This window comes from Pholis gunnellus (genome assembly GCF_910591455.1).
Source record: "Pholis gunnellus genome assembly, chromosome: 19".
In the NCBI taxonomy this organism is placed as follows: domain Eukaryota; kingdom Metazoa; phylum Chordata; class Actinopteri; order Perciformes; family Pholidae; genus Pholis; species Pholis gunnellus.
Genome location: NC_136546.1, coordinates 3,618,847 through 3,644,718, shown reverse-complemented (window position 1 = coordinate 3,644,718; position 25,872 = coordinate 3,618,847). Strand labels below are relative to the sequence as shown.

Sequence of the window (25,872 nt, the reverse complement as noted above, 5' to 3'; positions counted from 1 at the left end):
TGCTGAATTAGAATATACCTTCTCTTTGGGGGTAATACATTAACATTAGCCATAACAGCGGTTTTAGAAGCAGTCCCCATGGCACTGGATGTCTGTGCCAACCATCTTGGATACCAGGCTTTTTGTAAAGGCTACTCCAGCCCAGCTGATAGTGTGTCGCAACGGAATGTTGTTTACTCAGCAGTGGAGGCCGTTATGAAGAATGACTTTTTGGAAAACTGAAATTTCAAAATATAATGTATTTAACGAAAGTGCACGGCCGAGAAATCCGCAGTGTGGGGGGGGGTGTGACATTTAAAATGACAAATGCCTCCGAACAGCTTTTAGCATCAAAGGAAACCAATAAGACCAAACGACGCTGTCTTACGCTCAGGAGGCCTGTTTGGCAGAGTGGTGAATGAGGTTTTACTCACGACAAGAAATTATTCAGGAGCAGAGGTAGCGACTGTACATGCCCTACTTTTTATGCTGCTTCTCTGCTGCTGCTGCTGAGAATATGAGGAGGTGCTGCTTGGAAAAATCCGGCTCTACTAAAGCAGAATAAAGGTCTTGGTCAACAGCAATGACGTCAGTATCCAACACTTACGCAATGAGATTTTAGGTCTGGGGGATTCTTCAGTGGCTTCTTTTTGTGTACAGACTGGGAAAGGGCTTCGGTGATGATAACCACTGTAAACCCAAGTGTATAGAGGCAGTATTTACAGTGTAACAAGTGTGAGGTAATGCTAATCCTGAGCTGTCATTGATTTTTCATTGACGAGATGTTCACTCAAAGACATTAGACGAGGACGAGGTTTAATCCTTGTCTGTGAAACTCGTCAACAAGCACGCAGCTACGTGAGTGGGCCAGATACTGTCGAGTCTAATGTTATCAGCACAAATTATTATTTAGTATGTCGTTTTTAAGAAAAAGGTTTTGGAAAAACATGTTAGCCCAGGCTGGATTACCAAGAAAGTGGGCGATGGCTCCAGGGTCCCATGGGGCTCCTACATGTTTACCTAATCTAATAAAAAATGTTGTTTTGAATGTGCATTCGACCAATTTTAACATGTCAAAATAGAAAGAATTCTATGGTTGTGGAGGAAAAATAAGGAGGACGTGGAAATGTACCTGGGTGGGAAGGTGTAACTGCATTGTGGGAAATGCAGGATCCATTATTTTTGGAGCTAAACCCATATAATATATTTTTTCAAAGTTGCTAGATTGCCCCTTTATTACCTTTTAATATTTCAGTCGATATTATGCCTACATGGTGAATATTTGTCAACAGATTTGTGTTTCATCACAAACTAACTGACATTCAGCAGACCTGGGGCAACACAGTCTGAAAAGTGAATTCAATTCAGATGTGCCTTAAACCTGCATTCTTTCTAATAGCCAAAGAACGGCAACTCCTCTGGTTGTAAAAGGAAGTCAAGTTGCATAGAATTCTATGGGGAAATTACTTTACTCCTCACATGATTTATTACCTCAGTAAACATTGTAAACATTAGTTTATGGTCTCAATTGCTAGTTTCAAGTCTTCTCCAATACAGCATGATGTTCATTTAGTAAATGATGGTCTCATTTGGAGTAAATGAACAATACTAATTACTAATATTAATCTCTGCTGTAAGACCTTGCACATCTGAAAGGTGGCTAAAGGGACATTAGACCATTTTTACACTGGCAATGAATACTGTAAGACAGGGAATTTAGTCAAGACTAGGCTGTAGGCTGCCACATACACGTGTTCCCTTAATTTAGTGACAAAAGCACAGTCGATGGAGCATCACTACAATCCCGGCATGCATTTAAAACTTACTTGACTGACCAAGATAGTCTGACAGAATTTGAGTTCTTATAAAACAAATAACAATGTTGAAATAATTTCATCATCTCTACTAACTTCGTAAAAAAAATGCATGTATGTGAATACAAACATTGATATTACATATGATGGTCTTGCATCGACTGTAGGGGGTTCTAGACTCCCGTAGGTCCCAGTATTAACAGAGGTGGTAATAACCGCCCAGGGTTTAAGAGGTATGTACAGTATGTGTACTTTTCAGCTATCTTTGTGAGTACCAGTTGGAGTTTTAGACCTTCCGAGTGAGTACATTTTTTTGGGCAGTGAGGACGTGTTGGTCCACACTTCTTCTATAAGGCCTGTTTGAGGGTTTTAGACTTGGCTTTTAGGTTCAATTTAGGGTTAGGGTGAGAGTTGGGGGTCGGGCATTTAGAAGTGAGGTTGGGTGAAGGGGCTATGGAATGCATCTTGTCCATATGAGTTTCCTCAGGAAAATAGAAGTACAGGGTTTGATGTCCGTGTGTGTGTTCGAATGTACTCGTTCAGCAGTCTTTGTAAGGACTAACTTGATTTTTCTTCAGAGTGAGGACATTGTTTGTAAAGTGAGGACATTTTTTGCCGGTCCTCACTTCTTCAAAGGATTAGAATAAAATTAGAATTAGAATTAAAATAAATGGTTGGAGTTAGGCATTTAGTTGTGATGGTAAAAAAAAAAATGCTGGCCCTGTCACATGACCTTGCCTGGCCTGCATAAACCACTCAGCACTAAGCACAGCACAAGGTGCCCCCCCCCCATTCACGAACCCACTGACTCGTGCGCGCTTATGGTCACTCGGCCACCAGCGGCGGGCACATTTGAACAACTATCATGTTGCCTGTTGCCTCCACTGTTCTTAAAATAACCAGGAAACATCAGCCCCCCCCATCCTCCTCCAGCCCCCCCCCCCCCCCCCCGCCGCTTCAACGCTGCCACATGGTTACAGTTAAGTACATAAATCAGGCGCCACCGCCGGTGTGTGTGAGAGGGGCTGTAGAGGCAGACGGGAGGCACACGAATGCACTTCACGCCGCCGCGGCTCGTCGCTGCCACTGCAGCCGGTGCGGCGCAGGAGAGGATTCGCGGCGCGTCTCTCCCCCCCCCTCCCCCCTCCACCCCCCATCCCCACTACATCACACGCGGGAGGCGGCGGAATGGCTTGAGAATCAGACAACGCGGACTCGATCTCGATCGGCTGATGTGCGATGGCTCTCTGACTGTCTGCCTGTCTGTGTGTGTGTGTGTGTGTGTGTGTGTGTATGTGTGTATGCATGCATGCGTGCGCGTGTGTGTGTGTGCGCGTGTGTGTGCGTCCGTCCGTCTTGCCGCGAATTGCTGCAGTGCTGTTTCTTTTTCTTTTTCCAGGTGTTGCGATATGTGTGTGTGCGAGTGAGTGTGCGCGCGCGCGCGTGCGTAAGCGGCAGTGTAGCCTGGTGTAAATCTCTTAACGAATTGGACTAAGCCGGGGTGGGGGGGTGGGGGGGGGGGGCACGGAGTCTGATGTCACATGTGCTTCATCGGAGGAGACGGGGCATCTGCGAGCGGGATTTTGTGGAGGATGCTGCGGCAAGTGATCCACAGAGGGCTCAAGGCTTCGTTCTACTGGCTGGGTTTATTCGTTAGCAGGCATCCCGTGTTCTTCCTCACCGTCCCCGCGGTCCTCACCATCATCTTCGGCTCCACCGTGCTTAGCCGATTCACGCCGGAGACGGACCTGGAGGTGCTGGTCGCGCCGACCCACAGCCTCGCCAAGATCGAGCGCAGTCTCGCCAACAGCCTGTTCCCCATCGACCAGTCGAAGCACAAGCTGTACTCGGATCTGCACACGCCGGGCAGATACGGCAGGCTCATCTTGCTCGCCAGGTCCGGGGGGAACATCCTGGAGCTCGCCGACCAGGTCCTGCGGGTCCACAAGCAGGTGCTGGACCTGCGCGTCAATTACAAAGGGTTCAATTACACGTTCGCGCACCTCTGCGTGCTGAGGCACCGGGACAAGCGCTGCCTCTTGGACGACATCGTCACCATCTTCGAGGACATCGGGCAGGCGGTGCTCTCCAACAGCACCTTCCATAAGGTGCCCGTGAGCTACCCGAACACGACGCTAAGGGTGAGTTTTTATTTTATTTTGCGCGCCCGCACAAACAGACACACATGCATGTCAGGCCGGGCCTGTGCATACTAGCCCCCCCCCCCCCCCCCCCCCCTCCACAAATAAAAAAGAATCCCTCCATCAGAGCTGTGGTGACGGTGCAGCAGCAGTCAGCATGTGAATAGCAGGAGCTCGGAGCTCGCCATAATTTGTGAATGAAGGAAGCCGGGCTGTGTTGTGTGTGTGTGTGTGTGTGTGTGTGGGGTTGGGGGGGGGGGGGGGGGGGGGCACATATGTCAGCAGGAGGAGGGAACCCTCTTTCTGTATAACACAGCCGGCTTGTTTTTTACAGTTCACCCTCCTCCCTTGTTGGTGCAGGTGAATTGATTGGCTGCATGTAGCCCCTCACTGCTCTCTGTTCTCACACACTAATACACACACACACACACACACACACACACACACACACACACACACACACACACACACACACACACACACACACACACACACAGGGATATCCTGCCTTTTTTTTTTTTTTGATGCAGTGTCTCCCCTCCTGCCTTCTCTGGGGCAGCACATGCCTGCATGCAGCATGACTTGGCTCCACGCAATAGCTAATAGACTGCCATGGCATCCTCTCCTGCCTGGAATTCTTTCCTCTCGGTCTCCCAGTGAGATCTGACCGCGCACATGCAGCTGAGTCGATGCTTTTAGCAGCAGCAGCAGCAGCAGCAGCAGCAGCAGCAGCAGCAAAGCAACGAGATGATGCTTGTGGCTGCACGTTCAGTGCACAGGCCCACAGATGCATCGCATAAGTGCGGTTGTGCTCTGCAGATGGAGCCCCGTTGCTATTTGTCTGATCGGGCGCGCGTGTGTGAGGCTGTTACACTAAAAATCTGTTGCACATATGCAAGAGTATATATACCGTTTGCCTTGGCTTTTTTTTGTGTATGTGTTGTACAAAGAATGAACAGATGTACATCCGTGTTACACCCCAAGACATGTGCAGTGCTAGGTTCAGGGTTTGTTGCTAGTTTTAAATCTCTATTGTGCTGCGTTCACAGTACTGTACAGATTTGATAGACATTGGGCCTCATGCATTTTTTTGCGCTTTTCGAAGTAATAGGGTTTGTTATAGCGTTTGATTTCAACTCAAACCAGATTGTCTTTTAGGGTTTAGACTCTAGAGGGTATGATATACATTTTGTTTCATATTTATTATCATTCTTATCTACCCAAACACTTCCTCACTGCCAGTATTTAGCTCATTTGGAATACTCTTGAGTACAATTGAGTATCATAAGTAAATCTTAAGTAAAGAGGCAAAAGTGAAACACCAAAGTACGGTTTACATGTCGTACTACGTTGTCATTCGCGAGTACTTTCATCATTTCAAGCGTTAACTGTGGAAGGTATTTGATTTTGGTGGTCAGGGGCACTCTTACCCAGAAAACATCTTGTTTTTACAGGCCACACATTCTTCGTCCAACGCAAGGAAACATACGTGTTCAATTTGGGGGATTTTAATTAAAGAGAATGCATGAATATCCCATAAACAAATTTCGATCATTTTCAGTTGGATGTTTGTGGATTGTTAAAGAAGTGCTGTTAGTCCATTGATCCAAACCCTTGCGTTCAGCTTCTGAATGGCTTACCTGCTTGCTCTTAGACGCTTTTGGATTTTCCCTGTAAAGCCACCACTGACCGCTCTGGAAAGTCACATTTAATTTGTTGAAATTTTATCCAACAGCACCTCAATTTCACTTATGCTGTAGTTCTTCATCCCCTTTTCTACATTTGTTTTGGTTGCAACAGAAATTTAAGAGAACGTTGCAGCGTGAGGCCCAATGGACACAAGCACACACTATAACACACTCATTCAGCACTATATATATATATATATATATATATATATATATATATATGTGACTAGGATGTGGTGTACGCACTTCTGTACACGTTACACACACATATTTAATGTATCACAGCCCTGGTCATCAGCACGGCGGGTTGAAGCTTCCATTGAGAGCTGCCACAGCAGCACCTCCGTCTGAGCCTCCTGATCTTCCGGTGAAGGGACACGCTGTGTATTCCTGTTTTGGATGACACGTGGGAGTCCAATATGGGTTGTGACTTTTGCATTTTCATCCCAGTAAGACTGTGTATTCCATTTAAAAAGGCACAGCATTGCCTCTACATAACATTGCCGTTCACTGAAAAAAAGCATGCATCTTCATATTTTGGGGATTTAGAATGAAGCAATAAATGTTGATCAATGTCTGGGTTGACAAAATCCAACCTCTTAAAGGGACACCTCCAGAGTCCAAGTGTGGTAGTATGATGTGGTAGTATGATTACCTACAGTGGATGGAGTTTAGAGAAAAAGACAGGAGTACCAGCACGGGAGCAAAGCAATGCACTGCTGTGGACGGGGTCAGCAGCAATCTGATATTCTTTTTTCTTAGTGTACGCCATATTTAGAATATTTTCCGCCCTTTGTCTTGTTGTCAGACATCCATTTCCATCAGGGAACTGAAGCTGTGGGCGATGCTTTCTTCAAAGACACCAGACTCCTTTTGAAAAGAATAATTGAACACAGGAGTTGCTGCTCTACCGCTGCCATTGTTGGTTAGTTTGTTTTAAAACACCAAAGTCACACAACAAATGATTTCCCAAACTTTTTCTACGAGGAGCCACTTCTTCAAAATGACAAACCACTGCGAACCAATTCGTAAACGGTCCTCATGTAACAATCGTGAGAGGAGAGAATTTGTGCGTAAAAGAACGTTCCTGAGCATTTTTACTGCCAACTAGGTAAACCAGCCGTTTGGAAGAGATGTACATTTGAGAAATCACACTTTCTTTTTATGCATGTTTCTTCACAAATGAGACCAAGTAAATGCATTTAGTTGGCTTAGATTAGTAACAGGCTATCTCATTCTTTTCATTTCGTCTCATCAGTTAAACAAGCAGATGTACGCTAGCCTTTCATATTAGAAGCCATGTTATAAGTAGACTACAATTATCACAATAATACGGACATTCAGGCTCCCTCATGTGGCCCACAAGTGTTCTGCAGATATAATTGTTCAATAAAAGACTGTGGAAGAAATTCTGCAAATTCATTTGCGGACCCCAAACATTTTTTCCTGCGTCCCACTCGTGGGTCCCAACCAGTCTTTGGGATTGACTGCTCTGAAGGGTTACTTCGGATTTACTTAAACGGATATCGATCCGTCTACAGCAGCACTATGTGGATGAGCACCTCATGCAACCCCACTCCGAACTATCCCCGTCAAGAAAAACACACCATGCAAATGATCTGGAAAATGTGTCACTGATCTGAAATACAGGGCGGATTTATTTAAAAGTCGGCATTTTGGAGATGCCGCAGTCCAAAAAAGGCGTTGATGATAACTGAACCTTTTTCACAGCGAACATTTCGACAGGCCGCAGCAGGAGAGGCACAGGTGTAATTAATAACAATAACGACCCGGGCTCAGTTCAATGAAGCGTCCCGGCGAGTCAGCACACACACACACACACACACACACACACACACACATTTATTTATGACAAAAAGAAAATAGACAGTATATTTTTGTGCTGGAGAACCGCACGATTACAATGAGACACTTCACAGTCTTGGCTCTGTTGGAGAACAAACTCAGCCACTCAGCAGAGTCAGATAGCTTATATTCACTATTAAATAGACATGCATGCTGCAATATCTCTATTTAAAGTTTATTTTTATTCTTTTGCGTCTGTATTTCTCACGTTGTCACCTGGCGGTGAGATTGTTAAAGGATTAGTTCACCTCAGGATACGAATACAATACCCTTAGTGGTATCAGGCCACTGCTGCTGCCCCAATGGAGGACGGAGAACGGACTTTTGTTCCTGTTGCTGAGTCTTTCAGGTTCAAATGATGAGGGTTAATAGTGAGGTCTATGGTTAATCCGGCGTAACAGGACATTGTTGTTGGAGAGTTTCCGTTTATCAGATTCAGATTGCACTGCAGCGACGTTTTGACCCACGCAAGCAATCTTCCTTTCAGTTGAATGGCAGAAGTTTCAAGATGTACTGGACATATTTGAAGACATCACCTTTGGGCTTTGGGGAAAGACGAAGTTTCTTTATGCTCACATGATTTGATTCAGCTTATCGACTAATGGAAATAATGATGAAGGCTGCAACTAACAAGTATATCTATTATCAATTATCGTTTTCTTTTGGACTAATTGACTAATTGTTTGGTCCATAATAAGTCATAAAATAGTAAAAAGTTAAAGACATACCAAAACCCAATTATATTTTGTTCACAACGATTTAAAACAGAAAAGCAGAAAGAATGGAAAAGCTAAAACAAATGAATATATAATAATATGAAAAACCCAGCAATTTAACCTAGGAGTTGCTGGTCTACCGCTGCCATGATTAGTTAGTTTGTTTTAAAACACAAAAGTCACACAACAGTGTTTTCCTAAACTTTTTCTTTGAGAACCGACTTATTCAAAATGACGAACCACCGCGAACCAATTCTAAACAGGCCTTATCAATAAATCGAGAGGAGTGAATTTGTGCTAAAAGAAAATGTTTTACTGCCATTTCCAACTCCCATTATAGTATCTAAAGTAAGTAAACAAGACATTTGGAAGAGATTTATACATTTGATGAATCACAATTTATCTGCTGACGTTTTTTTTTTTGTCTAATTGATTAATCACTTGGTCCATAAAAGGTCATTAAATAATACAAAAAAAATATATAAAAATCCACAATTAAAAAGCTAAACCCAGACTCCTTTGAGAAAAAACTGTGATTTAACACAGGAGTTGCTGGTCTACCGCTGCCATGGTTGGCCATACCTCGTTTGGCCATCCATGGCAACGACATTTGGCTTTTTTGTTTGAAAAAATCATAATCGATTATCCAAAATCAATCTACAGTAATCATGCATGGCACACTCACTTTATCATGAACTCCTTCCTGACAGAAGTTCCAGTTTTTCTGTTCTTGAAGGTTGGTGTGACCTCCTTCCTCTCCGGCTCCTCTCAGTCTCTCTCCCGTGTTCCTGAGTTCTTCTTCTCTCACCGTCTGCCCGTTTGACGAGCTGTCTGGGCTAATTCATTTTCCGGACTTCTCATGCCTCATACTCTGCTTTGATGTCATAAACTTGGGGTTTATTTCTGTTGCTTGTTATACAGACAAAATCCTACTTTTTTGCTGAGCTGAACTTTAGCACTGTTCCCAGGAGAAAATGCCTCAAATATGTGTTCTTTGTTTTGCCCCCTCTGCTGCATTTTCAGCCGTGTAATCTTTTTAAACTGTCAGGTGTTACAAAAATAAAATGACATTAAACAGTATGATTAAAAAAAAAGACTCAACAAATGGGGCATCATGAATAAATTAGGAGAACTATATCTAATAAAGAAATAAATATCTATCAAAGTACAATTACGCAGCATTCAAATGTGAAAAAATACCTGCCAGCACTTAATGACAATAAGCGTATTATTTATACATCATTGTATATACTTAAGCACAAAGTGCTTTCCAGATGAAAAGATTTACAGAATAAAAACGTTTTATTATATTTAACAAATTCAGTGTTACAAACAAAAATGACATCACATCAAGGAGCACTGAACCCATACATAAACAGATGGAGGTGCAAGTGCAAAATACAATTTTTTAAATAACTTCATATAATGAGATGTGGAAAAGGGAAATAACCATGTATATTTAAACAAATATGATGCAAGTATCAGAAGTGATCGCATAATAGACAGACAGACAGAATTCCAATAAAGGAACAAACTCCTGAATTCATATAAATAAAACTCTACACAAAGAGGAGATATGAATTGGTGCAATAATGGAAAAGTAAAACTTTTTTAAGTGTAGATCGTCTTGTAAAAGTGAGTTTTAAGGAGGCACTTAAAAGCTGCAGTGGAGGCTGGTACAAAGCCGAGCGGCCACAACTGAAAATGCACAATCAACCTTGGCTTTCAGTCTGGTCGGTGGAACGACTAAAAGGCTTTGGTCAGCGGATCTTAGGGGCCTGGCTGGGCTCTAAGGGGTCAAAAGGTCTCTGATATTATATGGTACCAGATCACGGATGGCCTCTTAGGTAATTGATAGAATCGTGAAATTAATTCTAAAGGTAATGGGCAATCAGTGCAGGGGTGCTAAAAGCAAAGTGATATGACAAGACCTCATAGATTTAGTTCATAATCTGGCTGCAGAGTTCTGGATAAATTGCAATTGTGAGACTGAGTGGGAGTTTAAACAGGTAAAGACAGATTTACAGTACGTGATGATATAAAAGCATGTATGCTTTTTTTCCTGTGTCATTAAAATTGAGCATGTGTCTTATCTTACAGATGTTCCTTAATTGATATTGATATTGCTGCTCAGTGGATGAGTGGCAAAGGTTACCCCAAGGTTCTTCGCCATGGACGTTAACACTATCAGTAAATGAAGCAATGGAGGACTCTATCTGTAGTTTATGATGTGCTCAACCAAAGATCAAAACCTCTGTTTAATGGCTACTGAATTGTAGGATCTTAGCTTGACATTGCACTGTGGTTTCATCCTGCATCCATACCACTAGCAGCCTATTATCTGATGGTCAAATAGAGCTTGTTGATTGCTAGTTGAAGAGCCAAATCTGTTGCAGCAACAGATTGGACGTATGGCAACGCTGGTATCTGATCATCTGATGATAGCCAATTGGGCTATCAGTTTGAGTTTTCCTATACTGACAGTCAGTTTGTCTCAGGTCATACAAATGGATTCTGGTTTCCAGTTGCCCATATGTTAAAAATGATCATGTGTTACAGTTTGAAAGCCCAAAACAGCCATGGTTGAATATTATGTTACATACAAGATCTCAACTTAACTATCTCATGATGTTGGGTTCCACAGGTCTACAGCAGTTAACGGTTAGAATTACCCATGTTTATGTGTTCCTGAAAGTTCACCTGTCAAGTGGGTAATTAAGACCGACAGATATTAGACTTTTGAGGCTGATACTGATATTACCAAAAAAAGATATAACTTTGAAACAAAAAAAATTGTTTTAATAAGGATCCTTAAATTTCCAGTGTGTAGCATTTTGGGGGATCAATTTGCAGAAATGGAAAGTCATATTAATTACGATATTTTCATCGACTAATCGCCTGAAAGTAAGAATCGTTATGTTTTTATTAGCTTAGAGTGAGCCCTTCATATCTACGTAGGGAGCAGGTCCTCTTCACGGAGTCCGCCATATTGCACCATCATGTTTCTACAGTTACCCAGAAAGGACAAACCAAACACTGATTCTAGAGAGAACCTTTTCTAGTTCATACGCGTTACTTTAAGGCCAACGTAGTTCTCCGACATGCTTGTCAAACTGTGGTACCGCGGGCCTGCAGCCTTCTAAATTCCGTTGCTCCTAAAGTAGGTGAAAGTCCTGAAAGATACCAAGGCTTTGCCACAGTTTTGCACTTGGAAGTTCAGATTACAGTCCTAGAAGGGGTATTAAGTTAACCTTTAGGTTTACTTTTCAGCCATGCTAGTGGTATGGCTCTAGGGATGGCAATGTAAGCCGAACGGTTGGTTCGGAGGTCAGTCAGAGAACCACTTTGTTTCAAAATGAAATATCTATATGATGGTTTGCCATGAAAGACATCCAAGTGACTTTGGTGATCCCTTGACATTTCCCCTAGCGCCACCAGCAGATTGATATGTTTTGGTTTTTATTAAAATGTCTTATGAATAGTTCACGCAATGTATGTCCTCAGAATGAGTTTTATTCACTGTGGTATTCCCCTGACTTTTCCTGCACAAACTAGTTACGCTCAATCAGCCTCAGCTGTACTTTGTGTTTAGTGCTAATTAGCTAATGTTAGCATGCAAGCAAGCTGAGCTGAGAGGAACATAGTAACATTATACTTTCTTAGCATCAGCATGTTTGCTTTAGTCACAATTGATAATCGGTTTTGTTGCAGCTTAATTTTCTGTCAATCAACGAATTGATTAACCATATAACCCTGCACTACAATTTCTTGTTACCTATCAGCCTACATATATGCCGATACCAATGTATTTCTGGTGTGCTAATAGTTGTCGGTTGGGTAATGACGTCTGTCTGAGAAACAAAGGTGACAGTGACGTTATAGTATTGTAGCAATGCAAAACCTCTTAGGGAGGAGGTCCAGTCCACTATTAGCATGTTGATACTTCAATGCTATTACCATACATTTTGTAACCTTAATCAAGCAATTTTTTTGCCCGGACCACAATCTTAAAGGTGGCTGATCAGAAAACACTACAAATACTTTGTGTAATAGTGATTCGTAATAGTTTTGCGAGGCACTGGCAAACTTATGTCATCGAGCCCATAGGGCTGCTAGATCAGAAAGCAATTGAATCAATTGTTTTGGAAAGTAATGACAATTTTATTTTCCTTTCATCCGTTATCCTGCAATACAAATTGTATTATGTTATTATTTTGACACATCGAAAGTGATCGCAAATGAAATAGCGCATCGACAGCAAGGCCATGGATTTGCTAGTCTTCGTGGGTAGAGAGTTTTTCTATTCTATTGTCAAAAGTTTACAACAAGTTGTCATATTGTGGTAATACGAGACCTTAGCAAAGAGTAATTTGACTGCTCTGGGCTTCCGTAGGTAAAGCTCTGATAGTCAAACTAGATTTAAGAAGGCAGAGGTCTGCTTTATCTGGAGTGCACACACATTCTAACACTAATAATATTGTGTTTGACAAGATAAAGCTTCTTGTTGCATTCATGAGAGGACAGGGAAATTGAGTGCCGGATTGAATTAAGTTATTGGTAGTTTGGGTTTGTATGATGCGTGGCAATGTCAAGCTAAGGTCAACGTCTATTTAACCCCCCCCCCCCCATTCACTTTAATAAATCATAAAATTGGAGGTGAGAGCGGCAGCGCCGAGGCAGCAGGATAACAGCCGATAAGCAGAGAGGGAGGTCCGTGACAGTTTGAATGCTGCAGGAGGGGGGATGTGATTGAAGGATGGGAGAACAGACAGGCCACAGGAATGGGCTGATGGGGTTAGCTATATGTGTGTGTCAATAATTGGCTCGCCGCTGGGTGCGTTTGGGTACTTGATAATAAAAAACAGTCATTACAATCCTCAGATCATTCTCCTGAAACTGCACTAGAACCCTTAATTTAGAATTTTCAGCATACAATATATTTTCTTAATTCGTATTTGCCTGGTTTCATGAATTTGGATAATATCAGTTATCTTGTAAAATGAAAACTAAAAGCCACAATACCACTGAAATAATTTTATTTCAATGAATTGTTGCCCAACCATGCCACAATAGTTTATTTATTATTATTTTGAAATCGATAGATTGGTTGCATTGTAGATGACAATGAATGAAAGGAAGCCAGAAAGTAAACTACTCCAAATGGTGCATTTGTGACCCAAAATAAATAATGTGTTACTTTGTGGGTTGAACGCCTTCATGATTCTTTTCTCAATGAAAAACAGAAACGAACAACGATTTGATTCGGTGATGTCCTCAATAATTGAAATGTTGCACCTTGAGATGTTTTTCATGTTGAAGGTGCATTTCACGCTGTTCTGACGTCTGATCTGTGATCAGACTCTACATTTGACACATATATATATACTACTTTTTATAAACTAGTTTTAGGCTTCAAGATTAAGCTTTAATCTAATTTCATTTAAGCAGTGGAGTTCCCCCAAAGGTTGTTCATACTCAAAAAACTGTAATATTCTGTTTCCTTACAAAACAGTAAAAGTATATTAACACTACATTTGTTAGCTCAGGGATGATGCATTTTTGCAGGCCAAACACAGGAGTTAGCATCACATTGGTTCCCTTGACAAAAAGCCAATGGGATTCTCCCATTGGCTTTTTGATCTTTGCAGAAAATATGCTCTGTGACAAATAAATGTATATCATGCTTACACATTTTCTTCAGCAAGATAATCTTCACAAAAAGCCCTTTCATGATTCTTGAAGTGTGACTGCAATCGGCAGATGTAAAAAGCTAACGTTAGGCTGTAAACTAACTAAAATACCGTCTCATGAGTAAGTGAGTATACACAGCAGGGCTGTAAAAGCTCAGGACTGCTCACCACGATGTAGTCTCAATTCGTAAAAGCAAAATCATGAGATTACAGGTATTTACTGACTTACTTTAAGTCAAAGAACCAAAACATCAGGTTGTGTTCCCGAGGCATCTAACCAAAAGCCCATTGAAAAATAAATGCAAACTCATCTCCTGGTTTTAAGGACTCCTTCCTGCACCACTCTATAGAATGGTTTCTCTGTTTAAATGTGTTCATGAAACCTGGAAGTGTCTCTCTCCACCTCTCCCGCCCGTCACCAGAGGAGAGTTGTCACTTCCTTTCTTTTCAGATATCACTCAACTTCTTACAGGGATTTCTCTATACACGCACACATGCCCTATCCACCACCTACTCTCATTCTTTAGCTCTTTGTCTCTAACACACGCATACACTGAGAACTATATTTTCTCTTTGCTAAAGGGTGCCAAAAAAACAAGAATAGAAAACAAAGCTTGAGCGTTTTTTCAAAAATCTCTACCGCGATTATGCATGTGTTTCCGCCCTGCACACAGTCTCTGCACAGCATTGGCTCAGTTTGGGCTGCAGAAGTTTATAGATAAGTGCGGTGGAACTGTTGAGATTCATTTTAATAAAGCTTTCGTGAAGTTGCAAAGTCAGTGCGGTAGATTGATTTGACCTTTGTGCAATTACACAAGTGAAATTAGAGGTAAAGCTTTCCAAGTTCCCTTAGCGATTACTGAGTGATTACATTACACAAACACACTTGTACACTGTCATGAAATGACAGATTTGAAGCACAGAGTGGGAGGGTTTTTGAGAGTAATAATGCAGCGCGGAAATAATGCAGAGATCTTGCCTGATAAATTGATACATTAGAGGTAGTCAGTTACATAATGCCCGGCCCCAACAGGAGGGCATTGACTTATGAATGTTATCAATTATGTGACTTTTAAGGTGCAGTCTCCACCACCACTAATTTATCCTGCTGCCCACATAATGCCACGGCAGAATAACTCATCCATTTATTTTTTTGTCTCTCTGCTGCTAAATTGTTCACAGAAAATGAAGCAAACCATCACTGGGATTTATTATTATCTAGAAGCGAGAGAGTTCTATCAAGCTAACCCGATGTGAAACAGCATACTGCGGCTGTTTGATTGTGTTTTGGATTATTGTGGTCGTAACAAAATTAACTTATATCTACAATAAGATGCAAATTGACGTTGACGTTGCTCCGGTTGCAACAATAAAGCAGTGTGCCGTGTTGGAGTTCACGATGTTGTGCGGCCGTTCCGTTTAATCAGAAAAGTGTCTCAATAAAGCATCAAACTTTGATGTATGTGCATGATTGCATTGGTCATGATGGAATTCAGGAAATGCACTGCATTCTTAAATGGGTCATACAGGTGGCTACCATAATCCGTGAAAGTTAAAGCCAGGGTGCAAGTGCATTAAGATAAAAAAATGAATAACACTGTTCCTTTCTTAGTTGGCTGTGATACTGAATCCCCAAGCTGAACTGTATCAGGATCCATTTTATTGCGTTGACTCCCCTAAAAAAAGGCCTATTATCAGCTTAGCCATGATAAACAGTAGCTTCCTTACTTCTTGGTTAAAAGCACTTTGGATGTATGTTCCGTTTATGAAAGCTATTTAGCCATTTACTCAGAACTAGAGACACTGCAATGTCTACCAGACACACTCACAGCACATCCCCACCCCTACAGACAGCTGTTTCATTGATGGCCGTCAGTTTCGAGCCGTTTCACGTCATTCAGATACAGAGACACCGTGGACTGTTCGGGAAATGATTACCCAGGACTGGATTTAGGTAATTATTATAATCATATGGCATCTTAGATTTAATGAACTGGAAAAAGAAAACAGGGACAACTTCCAGACCGGCCAACGCCGTGGTAGCGACCTGTCTATCACAAGGTAGCCCCGCCCTAAAGCATACTCTGCATGTTTACAATGTTTACTGAGGTAAATAAATCAAGTCAGAAGTAGGGTCATTTTCTCATAGACTTCTATACAATCAGACTTAATTTTGCAACTGGAGTTGCCCCCTGCTGGTCATTAGAAAGAACGCAGGTTTAAGGCACTTCCACATTGGCTTCACTGGATGTTGCTGCCTGAGGCCGATAAAGGATCAATGATTCTGCCAGACTAGACTAACGTATTCAACGAAACAACCCCATGCCCCTTGCACTGTAGTAGCTAAATCTACACACAGAATTTATATACATGTTTAATTGTTTCAGTTTGTGTCAGATTTAACTTGAGACATTCTTAGGTCACTGTCTTCCTCCACTGTTCTCTTTCTTTTTTACTGCTGCTTAAACAAAAATGTATATTGTACATATTCAGTGCTACCATTGCTGTATAAATGAGAATGGTTCGGCCAGCAATAACCTCAGTTCTGTATTTTCTTCCTGGCAGACTAACAGACAGACTTTTATTGCCCCGGCTGCTCCGCACAACTCTTATTGCACATTATCTCCAAACTCTCGCCACCGTGGTGTCTTGAATGCGCTGTATGATGAAATGAATTCAGTCCTAACAATGGAGTGGCACATCAACCTTCAACAACCAGTTCTGTCCACAGCTGTGAGCCGAGTTTGAGCGAAACAGTAAATCAACACTGAAGCAAAAGAGGCAGAGAACTGCTGCTGCACTGCTCTGCGTGGGCTGGAACTCTCCGGTATATTGTACAGCTGGCTGCATCCCAATCACTGGTGTTCCCCGTCTGCTGTCAAGGCCAACAATACTGGTTTCCAGTCAAATAGTGTGATTTAAAATGTGTTTTTCACTTCCATCAGAGCTAATGTCAGACATCTTTAAATCACCTTTACAGGATGGCCGTGTGTCCTTCATCGGCCACCAGCTGGGAGGCGTCTCCTTCTCGCCCAACAGCCGCGACCAGCAGGTCAAGTTTGCCCGGGCCGTCCAGATCACCTACTACCTCCGCAACCACGGACCCGTGGTGCAGGATGCCATCGCTGAGCGCTGGGAGAACGAGTTCTGTGCACTGGTCACCCGGCTGTCGACGGCCGAGGCGCCCCACGCGCCCGACCAGCTCCACATCCAGTCGCTTACCTCCTTCAGCCTGTGGCGGGACTTCCACCAGACGGGCGTGCTGGCCAAGGGGGAGGTGCTGGTCAGCCTGGTGCTGGTGCTCCTGGCCGCCACCATCTCCAGCTCCATGCGGGACTGCCTGAGGGGGAAGCCGTTCCTGGGCCTGCTGGGTGTGCTGACCATATGCATTGCCAATGTGACGGCCGCGGGGATCTTCTTTATATCGGACGGGAAGTTCAACTCCACGCTGCTGGGGATCCCATTCTTTGCCATGGGTGAGTGTGAGCGCCGGGTTGTGACTGAGTCCGACTGTGTGTTTTGGGTGTGTGGTGGTTGGTTAAGGGTCTTATCAGGAGTTGACACTCACATCGGTTTGATTGGGGGGGGAAGGGATTAGCAGAATTGTGATGGGCTTTTTCTCGGAGGAGATGCCGGCAGTTCTTTGTAGCTGTGGCAAAATAGGAATGTGTGTTAGTGTGGACCTTGCAGCTGCATATGTGCAGCACATTCTTTGGCCTGTCAATTGTGCTGTCATTCTCGTGCAAGGTCTTTCATTTTTTTACTGAGCTTGAAGTCATGTTTTCCTCAGTGTGGTGCAGGGGCCGGCAACCTTTTTCATTTTTCAAATTGTCTTGTTCATCAATGTGCCATGTGAACATTAAGTTTATTTATCTCATCAAAATTGAAATGTCCAGCGAATCTAAACATTTTCCACCCATATAGGCAATGTGCATAGCAACCCAAAAAAAAGATTTTCTCCAATAGTTATTGTATATATGAGAGCACGATACAAGCAGGCTGCCATCCTTGTAAAAAAATCCACATCTGGGTGTAATTCATTAACTCTTCCAAACTTCCACCAATCTTGATTATCAGCATTAAAGTTACCAAATTCTGCAAGGAGTCAACGAGTACTAGCCAATCAGAGGCAGAGTATGGCGGGTTTTTGCCAAATGCAAGTGAGGGAAAGAAAATCAAACAGCAAATAAATAACAGCATGCGCAACTGCCAAGGGTTGTGAGAAAGGTCGTTTGGCATGCATAAGAGAGGCATTCCTAATACAACTTTATTGCACACTTATTGCTAGTGTGCCATTGATGAGCTTCCAGGTGCCAATGGTGTATGTCAAAGGTTGCCTACTTCTGGTGTGGTGGACTTAGTAATAAAAGTTGTAGATCCTTTTACAGTCAATGTCATAAAACACATGTGTTTTGGAAGAAGTGGCTTCCAGACGAGATAGCAAGCTTTAGACAGTTAATCAAAACTGTTAACAGCTTCAAAATATCTAGTTGTTGCATGTTTGGTTGTAAGAATCCATATTCCAACAGCGGACTCTAGTTCTACAGAATTCCGACAGGATCATGACCCTTTCAGAAAAACAGATGTTTAACGAGTGGCGATTTTAACTGGTGAGTTTCTTAAAGGGTTGGCATAGATAATAAACACAGATAAGTATGTATTTAAAATTAATTTAAGGCTTTTATGAGGACACCTACATGTTCTGTTTGTGCTGCCATAACTACGAGCAATATAATGTCTAGCTGGTGTAACGTTACACGCTAGGTGTCTCCACCAAATACGTGTCCATATCTGGCGGCTAAATATTGAGCCAAGCTTATGTTTTCTACCCACTCACTAATAGCACACAGATCTGGAAAGTCAATTTGTTTAGGTTTAATTCGCGATCTCGGTTATTAGAGCCCTTACAAAGCTTGAAAAGCCAATGCATTCCGCCATACTTCAGTTTCCAAACTGTGTACAAGCATTAATGTACGCTATCTTTGTTTAAAAACTGTGAAAGGGTCTATTAAAGTCTATACCAACCGCAAGAGGAGCAACACAAGGACAGACCACATCCTGGAGTTCTGTATGGCAAGAAAAGGAAAGAAAAGAAAAACGCTGGAATTCAGTATGAAGGCACATTCAAATTTGTATTTATATTCATATTTCAGTGGTCTCACACGCACACAAACTGGTTGTTTTGCAAAGACATACTGTGAGAAACGAGTGCTTTGTTAAACATAGAAGGTTGGATTTGAAGAAACAAAGAAAGTGGTTTTGTGCGTAAACCTGAACTGATAAGACTAGTTATCAGGATTCCAGTGGTGAGCATGACTTGTGAAGTTACAGGTTAGTATGGGTTTGGGATGAAGTAGGGAATGTTCAAAACCTTCTGATGGCATTACGGGTTGGATAGCACCACAATCATTTCTATGATGACTCACTGCAAAAGCTGAAACTTTTGAAGATACATTTTTTGCCTATAGAAGGTGACAGTAGATACGGACGGGGGGAGAGAGGAAGTGGTATGACATGCAATGACTACATACAGAGACCTCGGGCTAGACTACTCAGGACATTGCGATTGTATGGTAACCACTAGGCCACCACAACATCAAGGGATCCCATCATGGTCCCAGTCGATGCAAAGAAAATAGTGGACGCAAAAAGTCAGGGGTTAAAGTGGGCCGGAACCATGCGAAACGATCCGGATCGAGGAGGGGTCTATGCCCATTCAATCGGTTGCTTATCAGTGATTGTCACTACCGTTCTAATGCTTCATGTCGAACAGCACATACTACGCTGTAAAAATTGAATTCAACATTTCAAGTCCAGGAAACAAAATGATGGACCAAGGTTTGGGTGAAATTAGGTACGTGAGTTACAAAAATAAAAATATGGTAAAATGAGTCCACGTTGACTTTTGGTTTCACACCAGACATGAACAGTGGTCGCTCGTGTGAAAGTCCTCCGATGTTTGTGTTGTTTGACCCTTCCATCCACCACTGACCTCCTCCTTTGTTCCTGCCACAATGACCACGGCCACTACATGTCGACGTCGTTCTCTCGTTTCGTTCATCACCCATGTGAATAGATGATAACGGCCCTCTGAATCCACTAATAGGTGTAGCTGACCCAATTCCGACCCTTATCTATGAGGCTGGTAACCGCTGATAATGCCTATTCAACTGGCTGATATCGTTCAAGGACGGGTGACATAGCTAACCAGCAAGAGAGGGGCGGGTCGCACACATCGACACGGATCAGCTTTTGGTGATTTCTTTCTGATTTAATGTGAAATTTGGGTTTAGATCTGTGTTTCTGATTCTCATTAGATATTGCCAAATCCTGTCCTCTACTAATGGTACTCCAATACACATTAGTTAGTCTTACACCCCTTACTTACCAGCTGTAGCTATTACTGCACAGTCGATGAATTATGTCACTCAGAATTATACTATACTTATAATTAAAATGTGAATTAGTTACTGGGGTTCAGAAACACTGTTACTGAATACAAGTTCCTATCTTACGCTCTTAGGACGTCCCGGGGAACATTCCACACCTTCGCAGCCGTCCCTTCCTCCTCACAGACCGACACCACCAATGCAGAAAATTTGCTTTACCTTTATGATGACCTCATGGCATGTTCAGTCTGTGAGAAAGCAAAGGTCGCCCTGCTCGTGCATGGTCCCTGTGAGAAGTCCTCCTGGCTGGCTCGCCAAATGTTGTGATTTGTTTTCTGTTGATGATGCTCAGCTTCTTTGACTTTATGACTTATGGTAAAACTCAATACCTAACAGCTGGCTCAGTAACTGTAATCTATCTGACTCATGATGAGACACCACAGGATCTCAGTAACGAACACCCACAGAACACAAGAGAGATTGGATTTTCTTCAGTTCACGCAGATTTATTTGCATCACAAAGTATACAAGTAAACAGCTGTCCGGAGTCAACTAACTTCACATTAACATTGTACATTATTTTATACTTCCTTTCTACCCTAAATCTTACTTATATGTATATTATATGTAACAGAATCAGATTGTGTAGACTCTTAATATATATACTGTATATTATTTTCCTTATCTCTTCCTCCTCATCGGCCCTCTCTTTGCTTCTTCAGACTCCTCTGTTCATTTAAACTACAGTATATCTTGCATTTCCTCACTAAGGTCACTGGTTCCCTGGGGCTTTGGTGCGGCTCGGCTGCGGGCCGGCTGACATAACTGAAGTTTAAGTAAGACTCGGGAACAGGAGGCTGGATCAGCTCCTTGTAACCTAGAGGCAAGGAGAGGAGAGGAGAGGGGGGAGGTGCGACGAGGGGGCGGGGTGGTGAGAGAGGCTAAAAAGGAGAGTCAAGGAGAAAAGAGTGAGGAAGACAAAAAAAACCTGTGTGATGTATAGGATCGAACTAAAGGACAGCCCATAGGAAGAGGGAATGGACAGAGACAGATACGGAGGGGAAGAGGTAGAGGAGAGGGGAAGAGAGACAGAAAGTCACATAACGGGGGGAGGAGGTGGGGAAGGGCAAAGGAAATGGAGAGGACTTGATTAAGTCTGTAATTTCATGTGACAGGACCCCAACGGCAGCAGATGTCCACCCTCCTCTTGGGAGGTCCTAACTGAGACACACCCCGATTACTATATCAACGCCACATCAGGGCAGATGCTGAGGAGTGAAATGGATCCTGACACTTTACAAGTAATGGCAGTGTGGCGCCCCCTCCTGAGATGAGATCACCAGGTTTAATGGAAATTATGAGTTGCAATATTATTATATAATTTTTTTATGACATTTTCTTTTTTTCTATCATGATTTTTCAAACCATCTTTTACATCACAATTACATTACGCCATATGAGGGAGTTGGTGTCCCCACAGTGCACTTTGTGTTAGTAGGTGGAAGTGAGTCTGGGCAGTTTTCAGCAGGGATGAGTACGAGAAGTAGATTACCAATCAGACCAGAAAAAGAAAATGTGAGCCCAAATAAAAGATTTATTCCTTGAAATGTCAGGGTTGTATTATTTCAAGGTATCCTCATACAACGGTTTGTCTTCTATCTTACGCAAAGTTTCTCCACATTTTTCTTTTTCCTACAAAAGCCTAGCAACATCAATTTCCACTTGTTACATGCATACAGTCGTTTCAAAATAAACGTTTACAGGAAACCGCTTGGGTTAATGCAACAACTTGGTTAGGTCTTTGCAACAAAAAAACTTGGTTAGGTTTCGGAAAATATTTTGACACAATCGATGATGGTAAATTACAGCCATTTATTATAATGAAGTAAAGAAATAGCTACAATTGTGAAGTGTGTCGGTCAGTAACATCAGTAATGTAAACGTGAATGTGTGAGCATAATGAAGTGTGGGGTGTTGTCAGCGAAAACAAAACACCACCAAAGCAAGGCAAAAAAAAACGTCCAGACACTGGCAGGGACGAGTCCAGGTGAGCAGAAGAGACCAGAGCAACACCTGAGTAGGGCTTTTATTAACTAGGAGCTCCAGGACCAGGTGCTCTGCATCCGGCACCGCAACCACGTTCCTGTGACACCTTCAGGGACACCGGGACAAATAACTGGCAAAACCACACTTGTAAGATAGGCAGGGGCCGTTAGGTCACAGTTAGGTTTGAAATACTTATTAGGTTTAGGCAACAAAACCACTTGTCGTTTGGGTTAAAATAACTACGGAAGTGCCCGTTTTTTTGCATTTTAACGTCTTGGCTAATCTATCTCGCTAGCTAATTGTTGTGTTTGCGCATGCTTCATAAATTCAAGCATGTCAGGACATTGAGTCATTAGATTTCTGAATTAAAAAAAGAGCATTTTTTTTGTCCCTGGATGTGTTTTATGCTGGCGATGAGATGGGATTTCAATGTCACATCTCAAACATCTCTCTCATTCCTCTAGTTCTCTCAATTTACTTATCTGACATCCAACTAGCTATAGCAGCTGCACATTAGTTTCTGCTGCAAGTATAAGGAAATTGCTAATTGTTTTGATACTACAGCATTATGAAGCGTTACTTATCTGTCCAGTTCTTCACTGTTTCTTCTCACACCACAACTTAAGTCCTTATTTCTTTTCTTGGAAGAATATTTTAACTTCACTATGTTATCCTTGTGCTAATGTGTTAGCCTGCGGCTACAGATGTCTGTTAGCCACAGTGCTAACAAGTATTTTTGCTGAAGCAGAGGTACACACAGTCATTCTGCACAGTCCCATGATTCATTTGAGCTGGCGATGCACACAATAGACCTCATTATCTTATCTGAATGTAGTCCCCCTGGCCTTTTAGCTTGTTTTTGATCCCTTCATCTCCTCTGTGGGGACTACTGTGACACTTGGGATCATAGAGTGATATTTAAAGCCCCTTTGTGTAGAAATGATAGAATGTTATTATCTTTCAGAGGCCTGTGCTTGTAGAAAAACATATAAATGCCATAGTGTCCTAAAATGTTCAGACTTTCAAATGATCCACACAGGCACTTCAAGGCTACAGGAGGTCCTATAAATATGCAGCATTTTCCTAAAAAAAAGGTACAGACTGATATAAGAAAAATCACTCTCAATCATCACTTATTCATTCATTTCATCATTTTGCTGTGTACGTTTGTGGGCATCAGCAAAGAGCCTTTGGGCTCCACGTGGGGTTGTAACTCCCAGCTCATCAGCAAGGTGTGAAGCTAGATCTCATTCCCACCTTGTCAAATACCGCCACTGTCAAGCCCCCTTTTAGCGTCTATGATCGAAAGTGGTGACGAAAGTATGTGACGATGAAGCTTGCACTTCGGCACCTTCCCGCAGCATTGTGTGGAGGTGTTTGTTTATTTGTGCTTTAGAACCTGTTTTGAAACTATCAGAAAATAACTTTTTATTTCTCTGACTCACTTCTTTGTTCTCGCTAATGCTTCTCCTCCCTGGCTAATTTCTCCAACTTTCAATGCTTACAAACAGACAGACCAACAACGGTACATCGTAAACCTTTAACAGAATCACAGGCAAATATTAAAGGTGCTACATTTGAAATTCAGAGCATCAATATAGCAGCAAACAACTGTTTGCAATGTAAAGATATAGTGCTGTTATGTCTACCTCAGCATAGACTGAAGTTGCTCTACCTTTGTGTGTGTTTTAATCCAAGCTTACAAGCCTCTCTTTAGTGTTTTCAACCAAGCTCTGCAGGGTCCGACAACTATCTGGCTCTTCTCCATTGACTCTCATGCAGTGGTCTCACATTGTCTTCACTTTGAGGCTGTTTTTGTGGATTTGGTTCTAATAACGTAATTTTGTCCTGAAAAATAACTTTGGAGGCTGTCTCTATCATCCGGTGATGGGATGGTTCACTTTTACACTGTGATCTATAGGCTTTAGCTTCTATCTTTATCTTTGTAACCTGTTTCTGCTGCTAAATCACTTTGACATCTCTCATCCTTCAAACGCATAATATATACCATTTTGTCTGCTTCTCTCTGAAATAGCTTTTTCGTTTTTCTGAAAGTTAGATAGTATTTCTTCAGGGACTACAGTTAGTGACAGTGTGGGCTCCGTGGTAGCTCTGACAGTTTGGTGGCGTAGCAGCATTTAGCAAACAATTAATTCAGTTTTACAGATATTGAATGGTTGGATATTTAGAATTAAAGGCTCACTTCGGACTTCTTTTTATAATTCTTTTGAATTCTAAGTCTCTGTGGGATGCTATGACAATGTTTACCATTTGTTTTACTATTTGTATCAAATTTGAGCTGAGATGCATTATGTCTCATAGAGTTATCCTTTAAACTGACCTGGGGTACATTTGATTGGTTGATTTTAATTTGTACATATCACTTGGAATACCTTTTTAAGTCTAAATAAGTCACCATAGACCTGCAACACAGTATTGTCTCAAGGCACTAGCACTGAAAGCTGGCACAACGGGCTCCATCGCCGCAGAGGGGAGGGGACGTTGTAACCACAAAAACACCCATCCTTGTCTGCACTTCTTCATCATGCCTGTGTGGTGGAGTGGCCAGCTAAAAGCCACTCCTGAGTGAGGTCAGTGTGACTGCCCAACTAGTGAATATGTGTTGGCACTTAAAGAACTCTGAGAGCATGAGGCAAAATAACTCTCCCGTCAGAGTGGAACAAAATGAAACTTTGACCTGAGAGGGGCCCAGTGCTGGAGTCGGGCTTATCACTGTGAGGTGTGGTATTGGCAGCACCACGTTACAAGGAAGCTTTTACTGGGACCCGGTACTAGATAAACCAAATATAGAGACGGGCTACAAAGGGCTAAACAACATAAAAAAACCTGCACAAGTAGCAAACAGTCTTGGCACTACAGTAGGCAAGACACGAGGGCTTAGTATTGTTCCAAATGTTTCGATACTTGATCAATAGAGTGCTATTTTGTTACTCTGCCAATCATGGCTAAATGACATTCAATTTAAAACTGGCAAAACTATGATTTCAGTCAGGAACTATCTGATCAGAAAATAAGCAAATTAAATAAAATAAGCAAACTAAAGGCCAAAAATCTCACCAGACGTTTGATGCCGATCTCTGTACTTGACCGTTTGAAATATTCCAGGCTTCACACCCAACGCTACGAGGCTCACAAAGGTAGCACCGATCAGAAATGTAACACTCAAAGAACAAACACAATAACGCGCTGTGTCAAAGTTTGCATCGGGGGAATACAAAGACTCTGCTCTCTGAAGCTCAACGTGGCTTGTTAAATGTAAAGCTGTATCACGGTTTCCCTTTCTTCCGTTTCACTAAAGCCTCCGTTAACGTAAAAGTAAAACAAATGCATTATTCTCTCTGAACAGTGAAGCTAATGTCATCTCAGGCCTTTGAATCATGTAGAGAAAGAAACTCTACACGGGGCAGGTACCACCACGTGCGGGTGGACCTTTTGTTTAATATGGAGCAGCTTCTCCTCCCGTCCGTCTCCCCTGTGTCTATCTGCCGTGTCATCTGCGAGCTGGCCAATTACTGCTTAGCT

At 42.3% G+C, this 25,872-nt stretch overlaps 1 protein-coding gene across 1 annotated transcript in view; it reads left to right on the top strand.

Annotated features, from left to right (window-relative positions):
- Positions 1-3,334: 3,334 nt before the first annotated feature.
- ptchd4 (patched domain containing 4) overlaps positions 3,335-25,872 on the top strand; it is a gene marked incomplete at both ends in the record, with an annotated part of 40,223 nt that continues 17,685 nt past the window's right edge. The window contains 2 exons of the mRNA XM_079179901.1: positions 3,335-3,934; positions 16,875-17,370. Coding sequence (XP_079036027.1) covers positions 3,335-3,934; positions 16,875-17,370 — 1,096 coding nt within the window. The remainder of the gene's footprint in view (positions 3,935-16,874; positions 17,371-25,872) is intronic.